General features: G+C 40.2%; 1 protein-coding gene across 1 annotated transcript in view; it reads right to left on the bottom strand.

Moving 5' to 3' along the window:
- Positions 1–26,126, bottom strand: part of MAP1B (microtubule associated protein 1B) — a 121,388-nt gene extending 95,262 nt beyond the window's left edge. Inside the window, exons 1-2 of the mRNA XM_020998390.2 lie at positions 25,865–26,126; positions 18,148–18,249 (exon numbers count right to left, since the gene is read on the bottom strand). Of these exons, the coding sequence (XP_020854049.1) occupies positions 18,148–18,249; positions 25,865–26,042 (280 nt within the window). The 5' untranslated portion in view covers positions 26,043–26,126. The remainder of the gene's footprint in view (positions 1–18,147; positions 18,250–25,864) is intronic.
- Positions 26,127–26,976: the final 850 nt, after the last annotated feature.

Raw genomic sequence — 26,976 nt, 5'->3', positions numbered from 1 at the left:
AAATTTCATTTTGTTTTTAGATTTGAGCACACACAAATTGTGCACACAAACTTTCATATCTCTACATGTTAGCCAGCATTTTGCTAAGGACCCATAAGGCTTTATCCGGGGACAATAGAAAGAAAAGTAAGCCTTAAAAACAACAACAACATTATACTGTACAAAAAGGAAACAGACTTATGTAAAGTTGGAAAAATATTTTCAAACCTGATTAAAGAATTGAAGCCTTCATCCCAGAGTGAATTTTGATTATTGGAGATCTGCAAGTAACAACTGGTGACAGGAATTATAATTTTTAAAAAAACCCTATAGGGCCAAACAAAGCACTGCAATCCTATAAATTTTGTAGCATGACAGATAATACAGTTTATCTGCGCATTTAGTAAAAGCAAATCAACTACTCTTATTTTATTAGAACTTCTTAGTCATTTCTTTGGATGGCAAGATGGAAATGATTTCATGATCGAAGACCATTTTTATCTTTTATTTCCAAAAGTACTTCTGTCTGAAACCTACAGAAAATATATGAGATATATATATATATATATATATGTATATATATATGTATATATATATATATATGTATATATATATATGTATATATATATATATTTAATTTACAAGTCTGTGGCGAAAAATGTATGCATGTTAGCAAGTATAAAAAGGGATGCCTATGAACTGAGACACCGGTAAGCCCCAAAAGAAAGAAATACGATCCTACAGACAAGAAATGCACTCAATAGACAATAGGTCAAGAAGCAAGTCAGCAACCATGTATTCAGCACCTACTATGTGTGCCAGGCACCCTACTAAGCACTGGGGATGCAAAGAAAGACAAAAAACAGTCTCTGTTCCCAAGGATCTCACAGTCTAATGGAGGGAGAGTACATTAAGTATCAACAACGACAAAAAGTGACAATCCTGTTTGCCTCAGTTCCTCATCTATAAAATGAGCTGGCAAAGAAAACGGCAAACTATTCCAAAATCTTTGCCAAGAAAACCCCAAATTGGTGCAGTGGATAGAGCTCCAGCCTTGGAGTCAGGAGGACCTGAGTTCAAATCCGGCCTCAGACACTTGACACTTAACTAGCTGCGTGACCCTGGGCAGGTCACTTAACCCCGATTGCCTCACCAAAAAAAAAAAAAGGCAAAAAACCAAAATCCAAATAGGGTCATAAAGAGTCAGAGACGACTGAAACAACAACAATTCACATTAATATAATGCCTCAGGTTACTTTCTTCTCAGAACCCTTTGAGGTATGTAGTTTGAATTACTATTTGCCGGTAGCATGGCACAACGTCTAGAGTCCTGAACCAAGAATTGCTATACTGAAGTTAGAATCTCACCACATACATACTTATTAGCTGAATGATCATGGACAAATCACTTTATCTCTCTGAGCCTTGGTTTCCTCATCTACAACACAGAAATAATAACGTTTGAAATCAAAAGCAGCAGGGCCTGCTTGACAGACAGTTGATCTTGGGCTCAGGAAGATCTGGGTCCAAGTTTCACCTCTGACATATGCAAACTGGTGCAATGTCTCTGGACAGACCATTTAGCTTCTTGGCCTAACAAACAAGTCTACACTATAAATTTTAAATCAGTTGCAGATCTGTGTTGGTAGAAGGAATCTCCTTACCAGGAGATCCCTAAGCCAATGAAATCAAAGGTCTGGATGCCCCAAAAATGTTATCTCCCAAGGCTGTGAGGAAAGTGCTTTGTAAACCTCAAAACAATACACAAATTGAAATTGCTATTACAATCTCTGTTTTGCAGATGAAGAAAACTAAGGCAGAGAAGTTGAAGTGAGTTGCCTATGGTTAGTCAAGTAATAAGTGGCAAAGCCCAGAAGATTCAATTACTATGGAATTCCATAAATGGATAGGATTACAATTGAATTGGTCTTATGGCCTTACATCTTGGAGACCAAAAAGCAGTTTTGTTCAAGATTGAACAAAATCTCTGTCTTATGTAAAAGATACAGAAAAGGTTTCTTTATCAGCAAATTTGTATTATCGGCCTACATCATCTTTAAAATAAGTCTATATGGTGCTAAAACACCACATAAGCCAATTATCTCCCCAAAAAACAAACAAAACAAAAAAAAACAAGTCCTAGGTACGGTCAATCAGATAGAAAATAAAATGGCAATGCCTGTCAGGCCACATTACAAACTGAGGGTTTGGGGAAAGAGGTAAAAATCCGAGGAAAAGAAACCACCAATTTGAGACAACTGACCCAGTGGGGTCTGGGACAATGCCAGATAAAAATCCTCTGACCCATGATGATGACAGTGCCAAAAAGAAGAGGGTGAATTTCAGTGCAGGTAGCACATGTGATGTAGATGATGCAAGGACCTCAGCCCTAGGATGATTTTACTGCAATGCAAATCTTACAAATGCTGTTCTCTAGGGAATTTTGATGAGTCAATTCTCCATTTTTCATTGGAACACTAAAGAACTTTTGCAGCCAATTACTCATATTTTTGAGAGACACTAATTCTCTATGAGTGAGTTACTGGCATACCAGACTCTAAACACAAAGCTATTTATTTAGTAGCATTAACACTACTAGAATTTTTATTAGCTTTCAGGAAACATCTCTAAATTCACCAGGTTGAAAAGTATTTTATTATAATCACTGATCTTAGGAAATTCAAGTGGGTTGTGCAAATAAGGCTTATGTGAGTAAACTGTAAAATATATAACGCTATGTTTTTGAAAGTGACTTTTTAGAATCTTGAATTACATCTTAACGCTGTCACATTACCAATTGAGAGGAGAGTTCATTTCACTTCAGGATGGAGTAGAAGAGCTGGCCCAGGCCCTTGACTTAATTTCAGAGAGCTTTGATTGCATTGGGTCATGTAGCTCTGTTTAGCAGCAGAACTGCTACAAGATAGAGCTCAGGGTTCCTACCTCCCGGATCAGGGTTCTTTTCCCCACACCATTGCTGGCTCTCAATGGCGAAGGGTTTCTCACTCTTTTAAGTTTCTTGGCTACCAGCCTATCCACTGATAATTAATGATCTGTGAATACTAAAAAGTGTCAGAGCTTCCATTTAAAGGATCCCTGGGGGTAAAATAGAATCCTTTTAGGATGTAAATAATCACTACCTAACTTCTATTTTCTTATTTCACATTATCATTAAAAACCCACACGTCTATTCAAGAGTTAATTATAGCTATTCAAAGCTATGACTCCTATTTCTGGGGAGTACAGTCACCATGATTAATAGACAAGACGTCTGAATTCTCTCATTTTCCTGCCTGGTGACAATAGTGCTAGTAAAAACCTCACTTTGGAAGTTCAGAGATCAGCCATATGTGAAACAGACCTATCTTGGACTCAAAATTTGGGGCCTTCACTTTCTGGACACAAAAGTCATCTTAAAAAAAAAAGCATGTGTTGGAGGGAGGGGTGGGCTTTTATTGTTTAAAGAATCATAGCTTTCAGAATTGTTAGTCTTCTTAAGGAAGTCCACACATAGTACCTACTATGTGCCATGCCCTATGCTAAGCTCTTTACATCTTCCCTCTTTATCCCTTGAGCTGGCAGGGACCTGAGAGATCACCTAATCCATTGTCTTCCTTTCATAGATGAGGAAACTGAGGGCAAGGAAAGAGTTAATTATTTAGCTTTTCCTGAGTCTATTTACCATCAGATGGTTAAAGGAGTCCAGGAATAAAAATTTCTATCCAATGATGGAGTCATATTTATAAACTATCCCTGGAGTACATCAACTTGCCAAATTACTTCATTTATATTTATATGGCAGAATGTTGTTCCAAAATATTCTCTGGCCTATGCATAATACAACAAAGATAAAATTGAACAGAGTGATGCTTTTTTTTAAAAAGACATTCATTTTATGATATATTTTTAAGTAACTACAATCACAATCATATGTCAAAAGGGGAAATAGAGAGGATGAAGAGGGAAACAAGGAAAAAAAAACATACAGAAACAGAGCCCATGAAAGCACATAAGAAGACACACACAGGAGACATTCCTTGGGAAAGAAATGAGGGACAGTGGGTATAGACACAAGAAAAAGGCCACATTTGTGGCCATCTGCCTCTAGTTTGATTTTCTAAGGTTTCTTTTTTTTTTCTTTAAAGGGGAATACAAATGTAGTTTCAGATGTTTTGAAAATAACATGAAAGCAGCACCTTATATATACACACAGTATTATTCATGTGTATACTTATAAAAAATTCAGCCATGTGAGTTAAAATTAGCGTGTTCCTAGGATTAAAAAGAAATTCATGCTAGTTATCAGCAGATCAAGCAATCAACCTTTAAATGGTTAAAAATTTGATTCTCTTTCTTATTACCTTTTGGTTAAGTCTTCATGGGACTGGAGGTAGGGGTGGGGGGAAAAAAGAGAAAAAGGATTAATCTGCACTTTCTTCAGGGAGACATATGTGTTCTCTTATTCTGAGCTACAGCACAATATGGTGCCTTGCACATAGCTGGCACATAATACGTTTTTCTGGAATTGCTGCTGATTTGGGAAGAAGAAAACAGGAAGGGAAGATGGGTATGACTTAGAGGGGTGTGGGCAGAACTAGCCAATGTAGATGGAAATGATAAAAACTTCATAGAATATAGAATTGGAAGGGCTCTTAAAAGTCAACTACTTCATTTTTACAAATAAGGAAACTGAGGCCCAGAGTGGTTAAATAACTCATACAAAATCATACAAGCAGTAAAAGGCAGAGATGAGATTTGAACCCAGGGCTTTGCTGTTGTTGGGTCATTTCAGTTGTGTCCAACTCTTCATGATGCTTTTTGGGGTTTTCTTGGCAAAGATCCTAGAGTGGTTCTCCATTTCCCTTGCCAACTCATTTCACAAATGAAGAAACTAAGGCAAACAGGAATAAGTGACTTGCTCAGGGTCACAGAGCTAGCCAGTGTATGAGGCCAGATTTTAACTCAGGAAGATGAGTTTTCCTGACGCCAGGCCTGGCACTCTATCCACTGTGCCATATAGCTGCCCAATGCATCCAACCCCAAACATGGGTGCTAGAGAATATTTTTGCAAGCCAAACCAACCAACCCAAAACCCAGATTTTCCCTCTTTTCCTTTTCTACCTTTTCTATCCCTCTTAGTCTTGACTTTACTACAATATCCATTATTTTGTTGCATTATGGATAGCTTTAAGTTCACAGTCTATAGTGACACAAACTCTTTCGAAGTAGCTGGCAGCACCATACTGCATAAAGCGCTGGGCCTGGAGTCAGGAGGATCTGAATTCAAATCTGCCTTCCAACACTTAAAAGCTGTGTGACCCTGGGCAAGACACTTAGCCTTTATCTGCTCCAAATTCCTCAGCTGTAAGATGGAGCTAATAATAGCATCTCCAAAGGGTTGTTGTGAGGACCCAATGAGATAATATTTGTAAAAAGCGCTTAGTACATGCCTCAAACATAGTAAGCACTATATAAATACTTATTCTCTTCCTCACTCACTCTTTATCAGTGCCTAGTAAGGCGAACTCTGTTAGCCAGCAACTCTACACATAAATGTTACTCGTAACAGTGATCCCGAGGTACTGTGAAATCTGAACCTGCCTCCTGAATTGTCAAGGATTAAACTGCACCCACTTTAGTTTTAGTTTTGTGTATTTTAAAGTATTCTATCTGAAAAATGGCCCCTCATCTTCGGCAAGAAAATACTCTACTAACTAGAGTATCTTATTGACTGGAATGCTCAATTTCCCAACTTGTAGAGTTTATTGTATATTGATATGCTAATATCTGTATGTAACTATGTTTCCACCTCTATTCTAGGTCTTCTGGATAGCACATGTGTGACAAATTAGAGACTGGAGAAGGAAATAGCAAATCACTTCAGCACCTTTGCCAAGAAAACCCCATGGATAGTATGGACCATGGGGTCACAAGAAGTCAGACATGATTGAATCAACTGAACAATAACAAAAGACAAAAACAAATTAGAGAGAGGATAAAGTTATAGTTACCTTAATGGTTCTGGCAGCTAACAAGGAAACTTCAAAAGACACATTTTTTTAAAACATCACTTTTTTTCTGAATAGTATTATTATGGCTTTCTCTGATAATTATTGCCTCTGTACAAGTTGTGGGTTATCAGTACTGATTTGATTTAAGCACTGCTTCCCAAGTGCCTTCGTATTTACACGTACTGACTTGTTAAATTATGCAGTGTTAATTAATTGTTCATGTGGCAAGATATGCATTGCTAACAGTTCTGTTTTAAATGTAACCCCTCCTCAAATATCCACACTGTGGATAAATTCAGCATACTGATAATGGCTAAGCCTCACCAGTTTCGATCTTCAGTCCCTTTAGAAGGACAAGAAGTTAAACTGAGTCAATATCCGACATGGAGACTCAGGGAAAAATTTCCTTGAGTTCATTTTCAAAGTTTCATTAAAAAATCTAGATATTTTCAAATAGCATTATATCAACAAACCATCCATGATTTAACCTTTATTTCCTCTTTTTTTTTTTTATCTATATGTTTGCCATTGTATGTAACAGGTCATGGAACTTGAAGGGAAGTTTATGAGGCCCAACCTTTCATTTTACAGGTGAAGAAACTGAGTCCTGGAAAGGTTAAAAAAAAAAAAACTTGTCAAAGCCCCCATAAGTAGTAAAGTGAGTAGGGGGAATTCAAACCTAATTCAAATATCATCTGTTCTACCTCTTAGTTTACTGAGGAAGAAAGTGAGGCCCAAAGAGGTCATTTTAATAGCAAGTTTTCAATTAACATGCCTATTACTATAAGCTTCCCTGAACCATCACTATTACATTAAAATGAGATTCAAGTGTCTTTATAAGAAGGGCTGAGAATATAAGGAAGTTGGGGGATCTAACCCTTCCAGGTCTCACCCTTACACAATGATAACTGAAATATGGATTCTTTAAGAGGTCAATCCAAATTCCAGGGCAAGAAGCCTGGGAATGACAGCTTGGTGGTATGCCCACAGGCTCTGGATTTAGGCCCTTGGTTCAAATCCTGGCTCTACCACTTATGGCTTATGTGATTTTTAGGTAAATCCCTTTACCTCGCATAGGATCTGTTCTCTTAACCATAGAGGAGTTGGCTAGAACTTCACGTTTTCACAGTTGGTTCCTGAGATCTACAAAGGCTTGCTAGAATCCCTGTTTTCTAGAAATCAGAAACCAGGAAAATCTTGATTATCAATCTGTTTATTCAGCCCAGTAGTCTTGCTCTCTGGGGGTTCATTTTAGAGGGTGTAAATCCTGAGCATGTGGATTCTTTTTGACATCCAATGAAAGGGCTTAACTCGAAATGTAGACCCAACACCAGTATGCCAGCTTAACCTTCTTTGGATTCAACATTACTCAGTCACAAAGAGAATTCAGTTGATCAGCATTTGTTGTATTTTTGCTTCTATCTCTTTTCTCTTAAATAGCTTGAATGAAAAGCAGATAGATAGAATGCCAAGAGAACTAGATCCTCCCCTCATCTAAGTTTTTATAGCACTACGTATTTATCTCATTCATTTGGTATTTCTCATACAATGCCTCGTATTTTCAGTTATCTTTTAGTTTGTGTACATACGGTTTCCCTGAAGAAATCAAGAGCTTTTGTTGGCAAGAGAGGTTCCATTAGCCTCTTTAGAGTCCCAATTACTTACTGGTGTGCCTCACCATTGTAGACATTCAATATATGAATGCTGATTTAACATTTGCAAATCAACTGCTCCAATGTATACAATTCAATTTCAACTCAATTTAATTCGACAAACATTTGTTAAGCTCCTACAGTGTGCAAAGCACTATGTTATACACTAAGAATATCAAAGCAAAACAATCATTACCCTCAAAAGTACACAGTCTACTGGAAGGAGGAAGAGGGAACATAGCACATACCCAAATAACTAAATACAAAATATACCAAGTAATATAAAATAATTTCAAGAAGGCAAGATAAAGAACAACTAGAGATTTGCAAAAGCCTGATTTAAGAGGTAGGACCTAAGCTGTACTTTGAAGATAAGAATTTTAAGAGGCAGAAGTAAGGAAGGAATGCATTCCAGACATAGAGAAGAGGCCATAGAAAAGCGTGGAGGCAGAAAATGGCTATGACGACAATAGACCAGTTGACTGGAATGAAGAGTATGTGGATACATGAAGAGAAGTGATATGGAATAAGGCTAAGGAGGGAGGTGAAAGCCAGTTTGTGGAGAGCTTTAGACCCAGGCTGAGAAGTCTGTATTTTGTTCTAAGGAGGCACTGGAGATTTCTGAGCATGAGAATGGTATGGCCAGATCTTTGTTACAGGAAAATCAATTTGATAGCTTTGTGCAAGATTGGAATCCAGGAACTGGGAGACTGTGGGCAATAGTACAGGCTGGAGACAATGAGTCCCTGAACAAGGGTAGTGACTGTTATCATTGGAGAGGAGACAAATAGTAGAGATGTGGTAAAGGGAGAATTGCTGTGAGTCTGAAGAATGGATAAGATTTAACAATTAATTAAACATGGGAAGGGTGAGAGAGGAAGCAAGAGTCAAGGCTGACTCGGAGGGTGTGTGTCTGGGTGATCTGAAGGATGGTGGTGCCCTCAACAGATGGAAATTTGGAAATTGGGGTAAAAGATAATGAGTCCTGTCTGGGTCAAGTTGATTTTAAAATGCTAGTGGGTAGAAATAGGGCAGCTAGGTGACTCAGTGGAGAGAGTGCCAGGCCTAGAGTCAGGAAGATTCATCTTCCTGAGTTCAAATCTGGCCTCAGACATTTAGTGGGCAAGTCACTTAACCTTGTTTGCCTCGGTTTCCTCATCTGTAAAATGAACTGGAGAAGGAAATGGCAAACCACTCCTGTGTCTTTGCCAAGAAAACCCCAAATGGGATCACAAAGAGTTGGACATAACTGAAAAACAACTGAACAGAAATGTCTAGCAGGTAGTTTGGTAATATGGGACTGGAGTTCAGGAAAAAAATATTGGAGCTAAATATATAAATTTTGATAGATATGACGACCAAACCAATGGAGGTTTGTACCCTCCAAGACAGGGTACAAGGATAGAGAGTTGAGAGGACACATACTTCAGAGCATGGGAGCAGAAGGATAATCCAGCAAAAGAAGCTAAGCAGGTACCATCAGACAGGTGGGAGGAATATCAAGAAGCAGCAGTGTCTAAGAAGCCAAGGAAGAAAAGAGAATGAGAAGGAGGAGGTTCACAGTGGCACAGGCTACAGAGAGCCAGTAAGATAGGGACTGAGAAAAGGCCAATGGATTTAGTGACTAGTAGAAATTAGTAACTTTGGAAAGAATGATAACTATCTCGGTGTCAGGCAAAGCATAGATATCTAAAGTTGGAAGAGAACTTAAATGAAGAAGACCTCACCCAATACTTTCCTCAATAGATAAGGAATGTTGAGGCCCACACTGGAAGTGTGACTTGCGAAAAGCTAGACGGTGACAGAACTGGGGGCCTGAGCTCAAGTCTTGAGACTTCTATTCCAACGCTCTTTCCCATTTCACCACACTGCCTTGTGCCCTCAAATGCAAAAATGCCAAATCTATTTACAACAAAATTATATTTATTGAGAAGCTGAAGGTATCCAAGCCTTCTGAATAACCAGATGCCTTGACATATAATAAAGTTGTCATATCCTACAAAATATACTTTAGACAAAAATTGTGACAAGGATACTTTAACCTTTTTTTTTTGGTCCCAAGAATAAGTGGTTCTAAGATCTCTGCATTCTCTGAGTGAAGTTTTATAAGCATCAGTTGCTGTTAGGTAGTAAAAGCAAATCTGATTTAAATTTGGTGATTGCTAGGACATGCTAGCTGGGTGTTGTTTGTGGTACCTTTGAACAACCATCATGTTAAATCAAGGGCGGCTGATTTTCATAAAGTAGATTCACACCCTGTCATTTCTAGTCCTAGAAGAGTCAAAATAAACTTCTATAAGGGGATCTTTAAAATGGCAGAGGACAACCACTCAAAAATGGCTGACTCTTTTCCATCTCAGATACCAGGAGTCTGACTTGATTAGAGATTTACTCTATTTTGTATTGTTTGGATTCCAGGTTAATTTCTTTGTATGTGTTATTTTCACTGACTGATATACCAAGGACTAATAAGGCCACATCTGTCAAATGCTGTGAGCTCCCTGGAAAAAGGTGCTCCATACATTTATTATTTCATTAGTAGGAAAGTTGGCATTCTCTTCTTCAGAAGATCTACATGGGAGAGAGAAGGGGCTCCAGGAATTTGGTCCAATGTGCTCAGCAGTAGCTCGTGAACAAACTGGGCTGATGAAACTGTATTAATTAGGGAGAAAGGGTCCTCAGAGATTTATCTGGCATACCATTTTATTTTCATACCTTTGGAGAGGTACCAAGCAATTTTTGGGAGGAAGCTTAAACCTTAATCTTGATAATAAGATCATAAGACTTAAGGACAGAAGGACCATATACATCCCTACTCCAAACTTCTCATTTTATAGATGAGACAGCTGAGGACCAAAGAGATTAAGTGATTTGTCCAAGGTCTCAAAAGCAAATAGTAAGTAGCAGAGCCACTTTTTAGCAATTGCTAAGAAGAATCACACCCAATCAAACCCTACTTTTCCTCTGGCCTTGAGGAGGTAGTAGTACTCAGAAAATTTTTAAAATAATTATTAGTAGTGTATAAACTCATTAAAAGAAATTATTTTTAGAATTTCATCCCTAGTTTCATAAGCTACATACAACCATCTTTTCAGTCAGTACTGCAAGGCAGTTTTAATCAAACTTTGGATCATTTCTGAAAATCACATTCATTTTTTAAAAAAATTTTTGGAACCATGCTAATTCTAAAACACTTTCTCTCTCGTTCCTGTGGGACTCTATGGAGTTCCTGAATCATTTCTCCCCACTCCTCATCTCTTCAGCATTTCTCTCTATGAAGATGACTTAAAATGAAATAAATTTTGCCATCAGTCCAGGTCAGAGAAAATAAGAGATAAACCCCTGAGTATGAATTGTAGGTGATATCTGATTGTTGCTCTGGTCACTCTTTAATTAGTCCTGGTATCCTATTTATGGCTGGCATCTGGGGGCAATCTCTGCGTAGGCTTTTGTCATTACAAAGGAATCAGGAGCCATAGAGCTAAAGGGACAAGGATCAAGTCTATCCCCTGTCCTCAGGGGTTTATAGACAGAACACAAAAACATTCTGCTTTGTCTATCTCTCTGTTTCTGTCTCTGTCTCACTCCTCTCACTCATACAATATCAAGATGTTTTTTAAAGTTATGTGTATATGTTTCATCTTCCCAATTAAAACTGTAAGCTCCCTGAGGGCAGGGGTCACATCTATATTTCTTTGTATCCCCCAGCTTGTCTTCACTGTTCATAGTAGGTGCTCAAGACAAACTCTTTAATTATTGGTGACCACAACAATGTAAAGGAAAACAACCCTGAAGGGTTTCAGATCTCTGATCAACACAGTGACCAGTTGTGATTTCTTGGCACAGGGGTGGTGGCCTATGGGAGCAGACATGGGTAATGTCTTGACTTGTTTTGCTGAACTGTACTTAATTGCCATAAAGGAGGTTACTATTGGGGTGGGGCTAGAGCCATGGGAAAATGACACTGATGTTAAAAAAATCAATCAATAAAACATTAAAAAAAAAACCTGGGAAAATGTGGTTGCTGTATACTTCCATCCTATTCTTCATCTTCTCCCATAGACTAACAATATTTCAGGAGTCTAACCCCCATGAGTCTCCGGGAAAACTCCTTAAACAGAGGAGCCAAGTACAATGTGTAGACAAGGGTTGGGGTGGGGAATGGAAGGTAAAGAAAATTTAGGGGCTATTTTTGTTGATTATTTGTAGAAACTCCAAAGGGTAGCTTGAACATCCACCTGGCTTCAGATGCTTTCTGAGCTCTGGTAACTGGGAAGAAGCACTGGTATTCACCACGATTGTTGAGAAGCTAACAGAGCTCTGGAATAGATGTGGTGGGGGTTAATGGAAGAACTACAGTCATCTCTCAAAATGGCTACTGAACTCAGGCAGCAATTTCCCCTATCATCCTAACTGCCTCTATCCATTTGGAGTGGCTCCACAGTATACTCTAGAAATCTCTTGAGAGCCATTACTATCCCCAGGGTAAACCATTCCTTCTTAATCCTCAAAAGAAGATGAATAGATACTTCTCGGGAGATTCATTTACTGGTCTGAGAGATCATTTGCTTCCCATGAGCTACAAGGCACGCCTGAAAACCATGGCTCCATGTTGCCACTTTTTTTTTTCAAACTAACACCACACAAGTTTTAAAAACAAAACAAACAAAAACAAAACAAAATCACTGGGGCACATTAATGTAACATGAGGATGTGGCCACAAAGGATGTGGCCAAGAATTCCAAAGTTGGGCCTGGAACTGAAGTTCTATTTAAATCTCCCAAGAATTATGTATTGTATTGAGTACAATACATACCTCCGAGTCTTATCATCAGAAGGATTTAGTCCCTTTCGATGTTTCAAAAGAAAGGGGAGGGGCAGGGGGGAAGGGGGCCTGAGATACCCATGGTACAGTCCCAACACAGTAGCTGTTCCTATCTGCTAACATTTGAATGGGAAACCATTCACAAGAACTGGATTGGGAAAGCTCTGGGGAGGAAAGAAATGGGAGAATGGTAATAATTTGCATTAAAATAGGGGGTCTACTCTCTAAATAGGCTGGGTTTGCCTGAATGGATATTAAATGCAGCCCTGGGTACCTCAACAAAAATCAAGGGCTGCCTTTGTCATCTTTTTTAATACCCAGATACCCTGCTCCCTTCCCCATCCCCCAAGCCTTTGCATGATGCAATAGAAGGCACCCTTGTGTATATGGGGGGGGTGTGTGTGTGTGTGTGTGTGTGTGTGTGTGTGTGTGTGTGTGTGTGTTAACATCAAAGCACTTGGGGGTACCTTAGGGATAAAGTAGCAGCCTCCACTCTGAATTCCCTGGTGCTTTCAGGGTTAAGTCAGACTCTTTAATGCTACAGGAATGTAGATTTTTGTGTCTTATTATTTAAAGGCTGAGAGCAGGGCTACACATTCATTATTCTCGTCATAGGGAGGGAGGCCAATGCATTCAAGTCACATACAATTAAGCTATAATTCTACAGCATGACAGACTAAACATACATGTCTAGACAGAGAAAGAAGATGCTTTCAAATACATCCTTAGACATTTTCCAAGAGGATTTTTATCTTGCTATGGAAAAATATTAGGCACAAAATCTTGCCTCATTAATGTCAATGGAAGTGAAGGATTTGCATGACTTAATTTCAAAAGGCTCAGTTTTAATTCACTATCAAAAAACTAGTGCCTAGGAACAAGAAACTTCAGGGAAAAAATCTCACTTTACTGAGATTTTCTTTGAAGGCAAAAGAATGGGTTTTTAAAGCAAAATTAACAAACTGAAAATTTCATCATGGGGACTGTGTCAATGTGATCGGCAAGTTGTTCAAATCAGCAGAAAAATATTTAAATATAAATTTTTATGATTTATCTCACAGCTGAAGATTAAAAATTTAAAAAATCTCAGTTGTAAAGTCCTTCCTTATTTGCTTATCAGAGGCAGGTGGGGGACTGTTGAAATTGTTTGAAGGGGGAGTTAAAGAATCATCTGTGCAGAGCCATCACTGCATTTAAAGTCCTGTGCCAGACATCAACTCTTCACTAATGAGCTGTGATCTGCTTCCCAGAATCTGCTGTGTCAATAAAATAAACCCTTTCCTGACCTTTCCTATCCCACTTCAGTCCAGTCATATTATGCTAAAGTGACTCAGTGCTCTACAATTCCCAGGGTTCTCTAACGCCATTGGCAATCTTTAGCCATACAAAACACAAACATTCCACTAAAAACAGTCTTCAATGTGATTTTTTTTAAAAAGAAGGCTTAAAGTTATAAACACCTAAGGTTAGCATTTTTTGGTAGTCAAAGTTAATCATCAAACTTGTCAGATCCCATCTACTCCCACTGAGTAAACCAAAGAAACAATGGTTTCCATATTTGGTTGTACCACAAATCACTGTCATATTGCTTCAAATGGAAAGGCAGGAGAAAAGCATCAGAGAGAAAAGGAACTGGAGGGCAATTTTAAATCCCTTTTTACTTCTTTAGGACAAAAATATTTGGAGTACTTTCCCTCACTCTTGTGTTCATTATATGTGTCCCTTGGACCAAATTTCCATTATGATTCTTATCCCTTTGAAATGTTTCTCCTGCTGTCCTGAATGTGATTAGCTCTAAAGCTCAGTAGAGGAAGGAGGTAAAGTGAGTTGGGGAAAGAAAGCAATTTAACTAAAAAAAAAAAACGCTGTCTGTAACACTTCTGTGTAGGCATTAATAAAGTGAATCAATGTTGGTTACAGGCAGTAAATTATGGAAGGGCCTTAGAGCTCACCTCCAACATCCTCTTTTTACAGATGAGGAAAAAGAAACAGGGAGGTCAAAAGCGACTTGCCCAAGGTAGTAATTGGCAAAGGCAGGATTTGAACTGGGTCCTCTGACTCCAAAGCCATTGAGTACCCTTTCCACAGCACCACACTGCTTCTGCATATAAATAGACACTTTATTATATGATCATATAAATCTAGGGAAAATTCAGACTATCACTTTATTATTAAAATATTCAATTCCTGGACCTTATTTTTGGCCTGAGCGAATGATATGAAGTGTGAATATGTATCTAATTTTTTATCTCCAGGTAAATGGCCTGGACTAAGACCAGGCTAAGAGTAACCATGGAATTACCAACTGGTCTCCTACCTGATGACACCTTTGATATGAATTAATAGGTTCACAACCTACTCAATAGCTGCCTAGGAAATGAATGGTATTCTTAGAAAAGCCATGAGGCCAATAAGTTCCAAAGACAAAACAATAAGTTCCATTTGGGGCTGAAGCTTTTAAAGAATGGACAACATGAACTGAATGTCTGTGTTGTCTGGGCTGCCTCCATCTTGTGCAGAGGAATGATTCCCACATTCAGGATGATTGCTCTAAAACCATGCCTTAATAGTGACAATAAAACTCTACAAACCAATCTTGAATGGAAATTACAGAACAGGAACAACCCAAGTAGGAAAAAAGATAATCTTCCCCCTGGCTGACTTGAAATCATGAGCAGGACTTAACACAGACAAAGTATTTCTTTATTTTGAAGTTTCGGTAGAGGAATGATTTGGAATTAGTCATCTGGGTAATCTCTTTCAATAACTTCAAGGCTACTGCCGAGGAGTTCATAAGAACAAAGCCATTAGGAAAAGCGGTAGCTATTAGCATGGACGCATAATGGCATACTGTCAACCATTATTCCTGTCCTGAATAATCATGGAGACAAAATCTGGGTGAGTGAGGGATTATGAGCTGTGAGGAAATAGCGAGAAGGAATCCAATGTGAGAGGCTTTGAGAGAACTAGAAAGATGGAATAAGGTGGCTTAAAAAAAAAAGGAACATAAGTGATGAATGACTAGAGAGTTGAGGAAGAGATGAGATGGGGGAATTGGAAAGAATTAGAATGGTGTGTTTTCACCTGTCCACTCATCTTTTCAAGATGGCTCCTATGTGTTAGGGATCCAATATAGGGTCTGCTGTGCTCCTGTGGATGAACTCTATGTCTGCCTTAGACTTTACAGAATCATGGCGAGTGGAGGGCCCTCAAATGGATTTGGGATGCATTAAGGCACAAGCAAGAAATCACATCTCTCCTCAAAGAGTCTTCCTAGTGAGAGCAGAAAATAGCGAACGCCTTCCCTCTGTTGAGTCTGGTGAACTCTTCTCCACCACAATGCTGTGTCATCTAGTAGTAAAGTCAGCTGGATTTAAAGCCAGAATATCTGGATTTGAATTATAGTTCTGCCATTTATTACTTGTGTAACCTTGAGCAAATAATTTTAACTTCTCTGGGCCTCAGTTTCCTCATCTGTAAAATGAGGATGTTGGACCAGATGCCCTTTAGGTGGCACAGTCACTAGCATTCCGGAGTAGGAGTCAGGAAGACTTGGGTTCAACTCTTACCTCAGACACTTAGCTGTGACATTGGGCAAGGCCCTTAACCTGTTTCAGTCTATTTCCTCATCATAAATGGGGATAATAATAGCTTTTCTCATAGGGTAGTCATGGGGATCAAATGAGATTATAGATAAATATCTACATGACATATAAATGTATATATATATACATATACATATAAAATAAATTCAGTTTGACTCGAGTCAATTCAATATTTCAATTCAATAGCTATATAAACTGATTTGTAAACTTTATAGCATTATATAAATATTATATATTATTCATTATTAATAATGTTAGAAAAAGTCCTTTAAGTTCTATGTCTAAGCTACTGTGACTGCCTTGGGAACAAGTTCTCTTTCATGATATACATATGATCAGGTGGCAAGGAAGTACAGGGTCTTCCCCAGCTAGAATAATGAGCCACTTTTAAACTAGTTTTTATTCCTCCAAGATCCAATTTTCCTAACTGACCACAAGAAGTCTTGGGACCATTCATTTACAATAAGAAGGGCCTTCCCCAAAACGATGTGCAAGGCACTGCTGACCTTACATGAAGTAGACTGTAGGCCTCAATGACCATTCTGGGAATCCCATGTTTGTTTTAACAAATAAAAGAAAAAAAATCTAATAAGTTGTGTTTTAAGGAATTTGGAACAATAACTTCTGTAAAATAAAACTAGACAAGCATTTGTCCTCTTACCAGAATTTTCCTAAAAAGACATATCTTGCCAGAAAAAACTGTTTTCTTTTATATTCATAATGTGACAAAAGGAAGCCATGATTTCAGTGCCCTAAAAGGATTACCTCTAGTAACCTTAGTAAATTACCTGCTACAGTATGATATCAAGAGCCCATAAAAATTTTTCTGTTTTGATTACCAGTAAAATCCAATAGCTTTCCATATGTAAAGCACTACATAGCTTCATAGCAACTTTCTCTGAACAAGTTCATACTGAACTTGACAGTACAGTTTCACATTTTTCACTCACTTCCAGAAACCATCCATCTGGCTAACTGAAAGCTACATAGCCCTTATTCTGCCATCATCCTAGGGCTTTCGATTCAAACAGACAACCACAGAGAGACTTCTAGCAGAACTGCTAATGAATATGAGTCATGAATATACTGACTGGGTTAGATTCTTAGTCTGTGGGATGCTGCAGGACATTTCCCAGAGTGATGATATACAAGACAAGAATTTGATCTCCGTCAAAGAAATTCTGAGCCCAGTTTCTCCTCGATACAATGCTGGGACTAGCAAAAAGACTGTGAATGCGCATAAGAAAAAGAAATTATCAATTGTATATTACCCAAAATTTAAGTAATAGCCAAAGGACAACAAGGAATGTCATTGTCTTATGGGCAGTTAACTCAACAGCCCACTGCTCCTCCCCCGCCCCATCCTAGGATGGCTCTCTCGGTAGGGAGGGGAATTTGTTCTCCCTTCCGTAGGCTGTACCCCATGGTACTGAAAATTGCCATCCCAAGGAGAGTAAGGGGAAGAAGGTATAGCCACATTCACACAAATCAGCCTACTCCTCAAGTAGCCATTCAGATTATATGTATACCAAGAAGAGGCCATTAGCACTCTCTACAACATCAAGTTTCCATATTTTTTATGATCAATCTTTTTCGAGATTTGTTGTCATCTCACGAAAACTCTTATGCTGCCAGGATAGACTTGTCAGCTCTCTATTCCCCCTGATCATTTGCATTTGGTTTGGAATGCCAAATTGATTTTGGTTTCTGTCCCTAATGGTATCTGGCTAGGATGAACAATAAGATTATTTTGCTTTTCCTGAGTATATGCCAACTCTTACAAGGGCAGGAGGCTCAGGACTGCATTGCAGGGCAGATGGAAATAAGCCTAGGGTTAAAAAATTTCTTCCTAAGAATCCACACTTCTTAGGATAATCCACATATAGATAACTGAGAGTTGATTATACTTTTAAATGCTGCTGATGTCTAAATATATTTGCATATCGAATAACACACAGAAACCTTTCCAAATAATTGAAGTACTTAAAGCACCCTCATGTAATGATTCCCCTCATGCAACAGATTTATGTTTTCATTTTAAACTCTATATTGAATAATAGTGAAAGTAAAATCACCTCGAACATCAGGAGAAAATCGTGCAGAGTGTCGAGATACAAAAAGTTTCAGTTCTTGATCCAAGTTGCATTCAATTAGGTTTGTGTCCCATGATCGGATTCCTGAAGAGAAAGAAAAGGAAGAGAAGCCATGTATCCAGTTAATAATCCAAATGTGGTTTGGAAAACATCAAATGAACATTTGCATAATTTTAAGGAAGGATACAGAAACTCCCTCCCTAGAGTGCTTTATGAAGGACTATGGGTACCACAGAACTAAATATTCTTCTCTTAGAAAACTAAGCAAACTTTATCTAGGCTAGAACATGGTAGGGAAGGAGGAGGAAAGACAAGAATAGGATGAACTCTTGACTCCTCATAAAATTTAAATACTGCTTTTCTGGACAAGTGAAAGAAAACATTCATTAAGGAAATGACAGGCTCCACTACAGGATGTGAACAGGAAGAACAAGGAGAGAAAGCCTCAGAGGTAGAGTGTGGGTTATAAGGCCACTGGAATGCTCCCTTGGTGTCCAATGGGCTACTCATGGTTTGGGAGTGGTCCTAGCTAAAGGAAAGGATATGTTGGAGGGGGTGAGAACAGAGGTTCATTTTCAGGTCTTCAGTTCTAAGTTATACTGTTTTCATTGCGGGTGTGTTTGCTACTCTTCACAAGCCCTGTCTTTGAATACTGTTTCTCCAATTGTTCGGTGCCAGGTCAGGAAGGTTTTATGTAATCCTGAGCAAAAGTCTGGCTCTCTTAGTATTCAGGACTTGGACTGTCCTTCTCCAGGCACATTACCTGAACAAGTTGACAGATAGCCCTTTATTCACTGCTACTTTTAAGTTTTCATATCCTGGGGCAAAAATGAAAGTAATATTTTTTAAAATCATAAAACCACTCTAAAATAGGAATTCAGGGCTTATTTACTCTAGGGGAAAAAAATGTGTAAGCTTCCTTTGTATAGAAAGGAAGCTGCAGTCAGCCGAGAGGTGAGGGTAGGAAGCAGGATGAAAGTTGATTTCCTGCACTGACAACCTCCATGATCCCATTCTTCTTCCTTCCTCCTTCCTTTGCCTGTTCTGCCTTCCTGAGTGGAGGACTTGGGAAGGAGTACCAGGCTCTGTATGTATCTATAGGAATGGGGGAACAGAAAGGAGATTGGGAAACCACAGAATCCTCTATAGTCGACTATTTATATTTCCCTGATACAGCACTGGGCAAAGCAGGGAGCACTGTCTGAGAGAGTGTGGCTTTTGCAAAGGCCACTCAACACTGACACAGGCCTGGAAAGAATCCCTCAAGGGCCCACAGATTATTAGAGCTGGAAGGAGAGGGAAAGACGAGGTTAGACATTACTTATTCCAAGGATTCTTAGGCCTATGAACTTCTTATTAAAAAAAAAAGGTGTCTTTTTTGGGGGGAGCAATTGGGGTTAAGTGACCTGCCCAGGGTCATACACCTAGTAAGTGTCATATGTCTAAGGTCACATTTGAACTCAGGTCCTCCTGACTTCAGTGCCTGTGCTCTATCCACTATTCCACCTAGCTGCCCTGACAACTTTTTTCAATAACTGTATTTCAATATAATTAATTTCCTTTGTAATCTTATGTATTTTATTTTATGCATTTAAATACATTATTCTGCTTCACACACATTAAAAAAAAGAAGTAATCCCTGGTCTAATTCAATCTCTTCATTTTATAGATGAGGACAGTGAGATGATAGAAAAGTGAAATGATTTACCCAGGGTCACACAGCTAGTGAGTAGCAGAGTTGTGACCCAGGTCTTTTGCTTACTTGTCCAGTTAAGTTATCACTCTCCAACCCAGTACAGTTAGCACTCTCCTCCATAACCATCTGATTATTAGACATACCTACCAATAATACAGGTAACAGACTGATTTAAAAGAAAAAAACAATTGGTTGGGTTCACATCTCCTTTCTGTTACTGTATAACTTGAGGGCATGTTACTCACCCTTTCTGAGATTCAGGTTCCTCATCTATAAAATCAGGCTAATAATACCCACCCTGCCTACCTGACAGGGTTGTTGTTCAGATCAAATGAGATATGATGTATGCCAAGCGCTTAAGCTCCCCATAAACATGACCTGTCAATTATTATAATAGGCAACCTGGTGAGTTCATGTTTTTATTAGTCATTAGTGGCACAAAGGTAAGAGATTTAGAGTATAAATGCCAACTATATAATTTTAATCACGTCTCTAAATCATTTGCTTCATTACTATCCTGCGCTGCCTTGGTATCATTCAAAGCATCAAAGTTAACATTTCTATACTACAATTGTATGCCGCAAAACAAACTCTCTACTGGCCTCAGAATTTTTTAAAAAAGAAATATTCCAACCAAAAGCCTATTTTAACTTAATGAGGCAGAACATTTTCAGAGAGATGCATAGTTTCTTTTAAAAAAAAAAGCTTGCCCAAATTCAGGAAGGCCTCTAAAGAGCAATATAATTCCCATTGTGATAGATGGGGAGAATTCAGGTGTGAAAGAGTTAACTCTATTAAAGAGCACCTAAATTATTACATATGATTTTATTAGTCTCCTTAGAAACATTAATAGCATCGGTTTGCATTTGTGCTAATGGACTACTTAAATTTTAATGAGAAATGCATGTTGAGCTTTGGTGATCTTTTTAGTGCAGAATTGATAAATGAGTTCTTTTCCACTCACAGAAGCGCCTGACAGGTTGAGAGGTCTGAATTCATTAGAATATTTTATTTCAATGTATACACTATATACTTGTCTAGTCTGAGATATCATTCCTTCCTGAGCCACCTAATTGCTATTGTCTACTGAATTCTTCACAACCTAGACTTGGGCCTCCACTTTGTCTTCAGGCTTGTCAGTGTAGGTCAATAAGCTAATCATGAAACGTAACAAGAATTTAATTATAATATGTGTGAATATTTTGCTATTCATTCTAAATAATGCTAAAATTACTATGTTCTTTGGGAGACTTCTCTTGGAAGATGCATGTTCCATGCAGTGAATATCGGATGGTATTCAGAGAGCCAGTTTCAAAACCTGGACAATAATTCAGGTCTTTGGCAAAGCTAAACACAGAGACATATTTATGATGATTTATCTCTCAGTGAAAATGCTGTAGGCTTATGGAAAAAAGAAGCCCTCAAAGTGAATTAGCTAAGGGTAGGTACATAGTGGCTACATTAACTTCTAAGGATGACTCTAGTTTTGATATGGGTCATGACAGCAAAAGGATAAAGCCAGATAGGTTTAGAAAGGTTGCTATCTTTTGACTATATGCATATAAAGGATGGAATAAATCATCAAACTTGAATGTTTTCCAGAAATCTCTATTCGGTTCTGCTTGGCATGGCTTAATTCCTGAGCCACTACCACCACTCTACACCCCTCCCCACCCCACCCTTTTTGACTTAAGTTGTATCATTTGATTATCTCAAAGATCCAAAATAAAAGGATGACATTAGGAAATTATGGTGGGATAAACTTAAATTTAAATCTAGAGGCCCCCAAAAAGTGACTAATTATGTACAGAGTCAAGTAAATTTGTTGTACTGCCATAATTTTTAAAAGTAATCTGTTCTAAAACCAACCTCAAGATCCCTGAGAGACTGGTAGATCCCCAATGTTTGCTAATGGAAGGCCATTTCCCATCAACACTAGTTTGCCTCATCATACTACCCCTAATTATTCTTTATGGTACAGTTTGGATCATTTAAACAACTATAATGTAATTATAATCAGAGGCTACAATTAAAATATTTTTTCTTACTGTGTTAGAATTCTCTGCACAAGGTATTGAATCCTATGATCCTACGAATTCATTCTGTTATTAAAGCAAATAGCTGAAGAATCTGCTTGAAATGAAACTGGCTGCTGGATCTATGTTTTGGGCTAAATAAATCCCTCAAGAACAGCCTAGTTAGGCCCGAGGAGGGACTAGCTGGACATCATGACGATCTTAAGCAAAGTCACTAAAGCTAGGCCATTTGGAACATCATCTTTTCAAACGTGGGAGGAGATTGTCACAGAGGTCATACAGCGCTTCTTAACAGCATTTGAGAAGGCTCAGTGATAATCTTTCTCTTGTGAGTTTCAAGAAACATCTGCTAAGCATTCATCTAGGGATATCTAGAGCCTGCTGACTTACTTCATCATCAAAAGCGCCCCCACTGGAAACAGGGTAATACAGGAGAATGAGATCTGGATTCAGAGCCATTCAAACCTGGGTTTGAATACCAACTCCGACATTAAAGCAAATCACTTAACATCTCTGGGCCTCAGTTTCCTCATCTGTAATATGAGGGGATTGGCTTAGATGACCTTTAAGGTCCCTTCCAGTTCTAAATCTATGATTCTTCTGTATATTCCTGGTATATTGTAGATGATTCCCCAGTCCTCAAAGAGAATACCACAAGTAACCAAGTTATAAGGATCTCCAAACCAAATCTATAGAATCTTTTAAAAATGGTTGAGCAAGATTTTCCATGGGAAACACACACACACACACACACACACACACACACACACTCAAACCCCATGGCACAAAGCCATATGAATGTTTACCAGCTGACCCATCCAGAGCTCTGAAACATCATATAATCAACGACCTCCAGAGGAGAACAGTACAGTGACGTTCTATATTGAGATACCCTCTAATGCAAAATTAAGGGTAGGTGGAACAGATTTTCTTGCTAAGTCATCTAAAATGTTTTCAAAACTGCCATGAACAGTATCTGGCAGAAAGGAGGTCTGTATGACTAAATCCTGCATGGAAGATTTGAGGACCAGAGACATCTGCAGATGAAGGGTGGCATCTGTTAGCTTGAGAATGGGGAGGAGACTCTGCTTGATCACTTGATTGATTGTTCCTGGGATCAATAATGCAGTCAGATCATTTTGGGGCTCCATAAAAGCTAGAGTCAGGAGTGTAAATAAGAAAGGCAAAGGCAGATCTGAAGCTTTCATAATGAAGTTTTAAAAAAAAGGAAAAAAAGGAGGTAGGAAGCATTTTAGGGTACTGGTTCTATCTGACTTGGCTAGTCTTCCACCAGAAGAGGTATGAATAAGTCTAACACCATGCCAAAAGAAATTATCAGCCAAGTAACAATGGGGGAAAAAGACTATTAAGGTTCAGAGCAGGCTGCTGAACCACACCTACACAACAACATTGCCCAGAGGCTATAAATGAGGAAAGGCAGGCTCTGAAAGTCACTGCATTTTCATTTCTATAATTCCAATCTCTAGTACGTTCTATTTCCTAAATCACCAGTTGGGCCAAGAGATCTAAGGGATACACCAGAATTGACAGAATGCAATAGTGCTGAGAATTATTATTACCTACTTTAAGCAATAAAAAGGCAGCAAGGTGTAATGGAAATCACATTAGATTATGAGTCAAGATTTGCCGGTGTAGTTCTGGCTTTCCTGCTGAGTAATTGGTATGACCTTGGACAAGTTGCAACCTTTCTGAGCCTCAGTGCCTCATGCAAAATGGGCATAAAAAACACCTTCTCTGTCTACCGCACCGGGTCATTATGAGGATCAAATAAAATAATGCCGGGTGGAATTGCTCATTATTTTAGGTTCTGGTGCTGAAAAATAAGGATTTTGTCTCCCCCCCACTCCAAACTCCGCACAGTGTGATCATGAAATTGCCCATCACATTATTTCTTTGGATATTTTTTTTTTGAAGGTCAGATTTTAAAATCGTAGTTTGAGCACGAAAGGTGAGTAAAATGCTCAAGCATCGGCATTTCCAACACCACTCTTCCTCATTCTTGAGTTCTCTAGGTCTACTCGATGTACAAATAGCCTAGCAACTGAAAAGGAAAACCAGTGCTTCCAAGTTAGAGAAACAAAAGACCCAGCTCTGGTGCGCGGCTTGCTGGTGATGCAGTTCTGCAGCTCCCCTCCCCTCCCCTCTCCGCTGCAGCCTTTTGTTCTGTGCGCCAGGAGGGCTTTCTAAATGTAGATGAATAGCAAATAAATTAAGAAAAATAAATTTTTAGAAAAGAGAGAGAAAGAGAAAGATATTCATTGCTCCTCTTTTATTCCAAAGGAGCCAGCTGTGTGAACGCCCTTTGTCCGCTATGGGCTGCCGTAGGGACCGCAGTGCGGACTGCACCACGCCCACAAGCCGGTATCTGAGCAGACACTTCTCCAGCATCACTCAGGAGAGAACAGAGGATGCTAGGGAGACTGGGGTTGGGCAGGGCTGCGGAAGAACAGGGTGACCTCCGCCTGGGTCGGGGATGGATGGCACCCAGTGGGTGAGGGAGAAGGGCGGGGATGCACCTCCTACCCCCGAAGTCATAGAAGAGCCACAATGGCAAGTGGTCTAGAAAGGTAGAGAAGAGGGTGCAAAGGAGTGGGGGGTGGAGCCGGGCTACACCCAGCACCACCAGCAGCTCGCGCTGCGCCGGGCACTCGGCGTGCCCTCTCTCACCTCCCCAAGGTGTGGGCGCAGAGAACGCCCTGGCTCCCTACGGATCGTGGGGGATCTTTGTGCAGGAGACAGCAATATATAATGCACCGCACGGGGGGGGGAGGGGAGAGGGCGCACCACCCCTTCCTGCAGAGGCTGCTTGGGCTGAGTGTGGGTCGCTGTCTCCAGATACCGCACCTACATAACAAACACCGGCCCCGCCTTTAGAGCCCCAGAGGACGTACAACTAAGGGACCGAACCAGATCTTTCACTTAAGAATTAAACAGAAGGAAAGAGATGGGTTGCTTTCTGTATCCAAGGACCCAACGGGTATTTGACACTCTCGGTTCACACACTCCCCCTCCCCCGTCTTTTTTTTTAAACTTCCCTAAGACCTGATTTTAAAAGAACAAATGAATAAACCCCGCCCCACAACTTTGTCTAGCCCATTCTCCCTGTTGGAATTAAGTACAGCTAAAGGACTTGGCACACGAGGTCGGGAGCTGGTGATGCGCTGCGTTTCTGAATAAAAGCAGTCTCCTGGTCCCCACCCTTTTCCCACAGCCCCCTACAGAAGCATCACAAAAAATTGGGATGAGGGACGGTATAAAGAGAGGGTGGGGACGGTCCTCGCACTAGTCATGGCAATAGAAGTGGACGGACCTGGAGGTTTTAAACCGAAAAGAGGTTTTCTGGGCATGGCCGTCAGCGGAGAATTTCTATGCAATCCTCCAGGCTACGCAGCACATGGTCTCCTAGCCAAGTAGAGCCCCACTTGGGGGCTCCTCTTCCCCCGCCTCAGGAGATTTGGGGGGGGTACGTAAAAGGGAGTGGTTATATGATTTTATGCTTTTTGCCTCCGGTGTTTTGCCGGCTTATTGTGGCCCACGCTCCTCCCCCCACCTGCGTTTTAATTAAAAGAAGGCTGTGGCCAAGTCCACAGCTGACAGATCTTTCAAGGTTATGAAATTGATTGCTCTCTTTCCTCCTCTTTTCTATAAATCATCTCCATCAAAATCAGCACAAAAGGATGTCTATATAGTAGGTTAAGGTGGTGCTGGAGGGCGTGTGTGTGTGTGTGTGTGTGTGTGTGTGTGTGTGTGCGTGTGTGCGTGTGTGTGTGTGTTGGGGTGGGGTGGGGTGGGGTGGGGTAGTTCTGCACCCAAGAAGGTTTTGTTCTCTGCATCTTGCCTCCGCCCAGCCTCATCTTGGCGCTTTGGGATCCCGCGGGCCAGACAGGGAGTGCCAGGGCTAGGACTGGCCATTGAGCTGACTGCCTGGTAGCCCACTCCTCCTTACCTTGCTCAATATTGCCTATGGCTCGTCGCAGGTGCTCCTCGGTCACTATCTCCCCGATGACCACCAGCAGGTAAAATTTGCTGTCCAGGAAGCGGTGCGAAAGGCTGGGAGAGGTAGATGCCGGGTTGGGGATGCTACAGGACGGCTCCGAATCCGCTTCCACCACCACGGTCGCCATCCTGCAAGCCCCACTCTTCCCGCTACGGCCGCCGCCTCTCCTCTGCGGCAGGGAGAAAGGATTACTTCCAAAGGTGCTTCTTCCCCCTCCCCCCCTCCCCTTCCTTCAGCTTCTTGCCTCCTCCCCCCTCCACCCTCTTCTTCCTAAGCAGAGAGCTGCGGAGAGGAGCTGGGTAGCAGGGGAGTGAGAGAGGGCGGGGAGACGGCGGCGCTTTTATATGGAGACTGGGCAGCTCTGGGAGCCTGGGAGGAGGAGGAGGAGGAGGAAGAGGAGGAGGAAGGGACCCGGCACATCCTTACGTTGTTGCTGCTGGCTGCCTCTCTTCCAGCAGCCCTGGGCTGATGTCATCTGCAGCAAATCATCACGCCCGCGGGCCGGAAGCAGAAGGGACGAGGTGTGCGGACAATGCTCAGAGCGAGGTCTTAGGGCAAAGGGTTAGGAGACCCCCCCTCGCCCCAGACTGGGCCCCAAAGGCCCCTAACAGCTACAAAGAAGGGGACATCTCTCTCTTCCAACCTCTCACACACACACCTTTGAGATTCCCTGGCCCTGGTTACATGTTTTAGCCCTGGGGATATTTCACCAGTCCAGAGAATTTGTTTTTCTAGGATCAGCTACCCTTCAAAGAGAGATGAGAGGGTTCCCTCCTCAGCCCCACAAGAGCAGAGTTTATATTTTGAGATACTACACAAGGTGATAGGATGCATACATATCATCTAGGCCTCTGACTTACCAACTTCAAATTTTTTTTCAAAAGTCATTTTGGAAGAGGAGAGGTATAAAGATTTAAAACTTGGTACTTCTAATAAGGAGTTCCTATTCTAAGCTGTGAAGATAAAACATGGAAGATTATCTTAAATATAAAACCCAACTTAAGAGAAGCCACAACTTAGTTTAGTGCCTGGCATATAGTAGGTGCTTGATAAATACTAGT

The sequence above is a fragment of the Phascolarctos cinereus genome, unplaced genomic scaffold, assembly GCF_003287225.1.
Source record: "Phascolarctos cinereus isolate Bilbo 61053 unplaced genomic scaffold, phaCin_HiC Scaffold_4;HRSCAF=312, whole genome shotgun sequence".
NCBI lineage: Eukaryota > Metazoa > Chordata > Mammalia > Diprotodontia > Phascolarctidae > Phascolarctos > Phascolarctos cinereus.
This window is presented reverse-complemented; position numbering and strand designations above follow the sequence as displayed.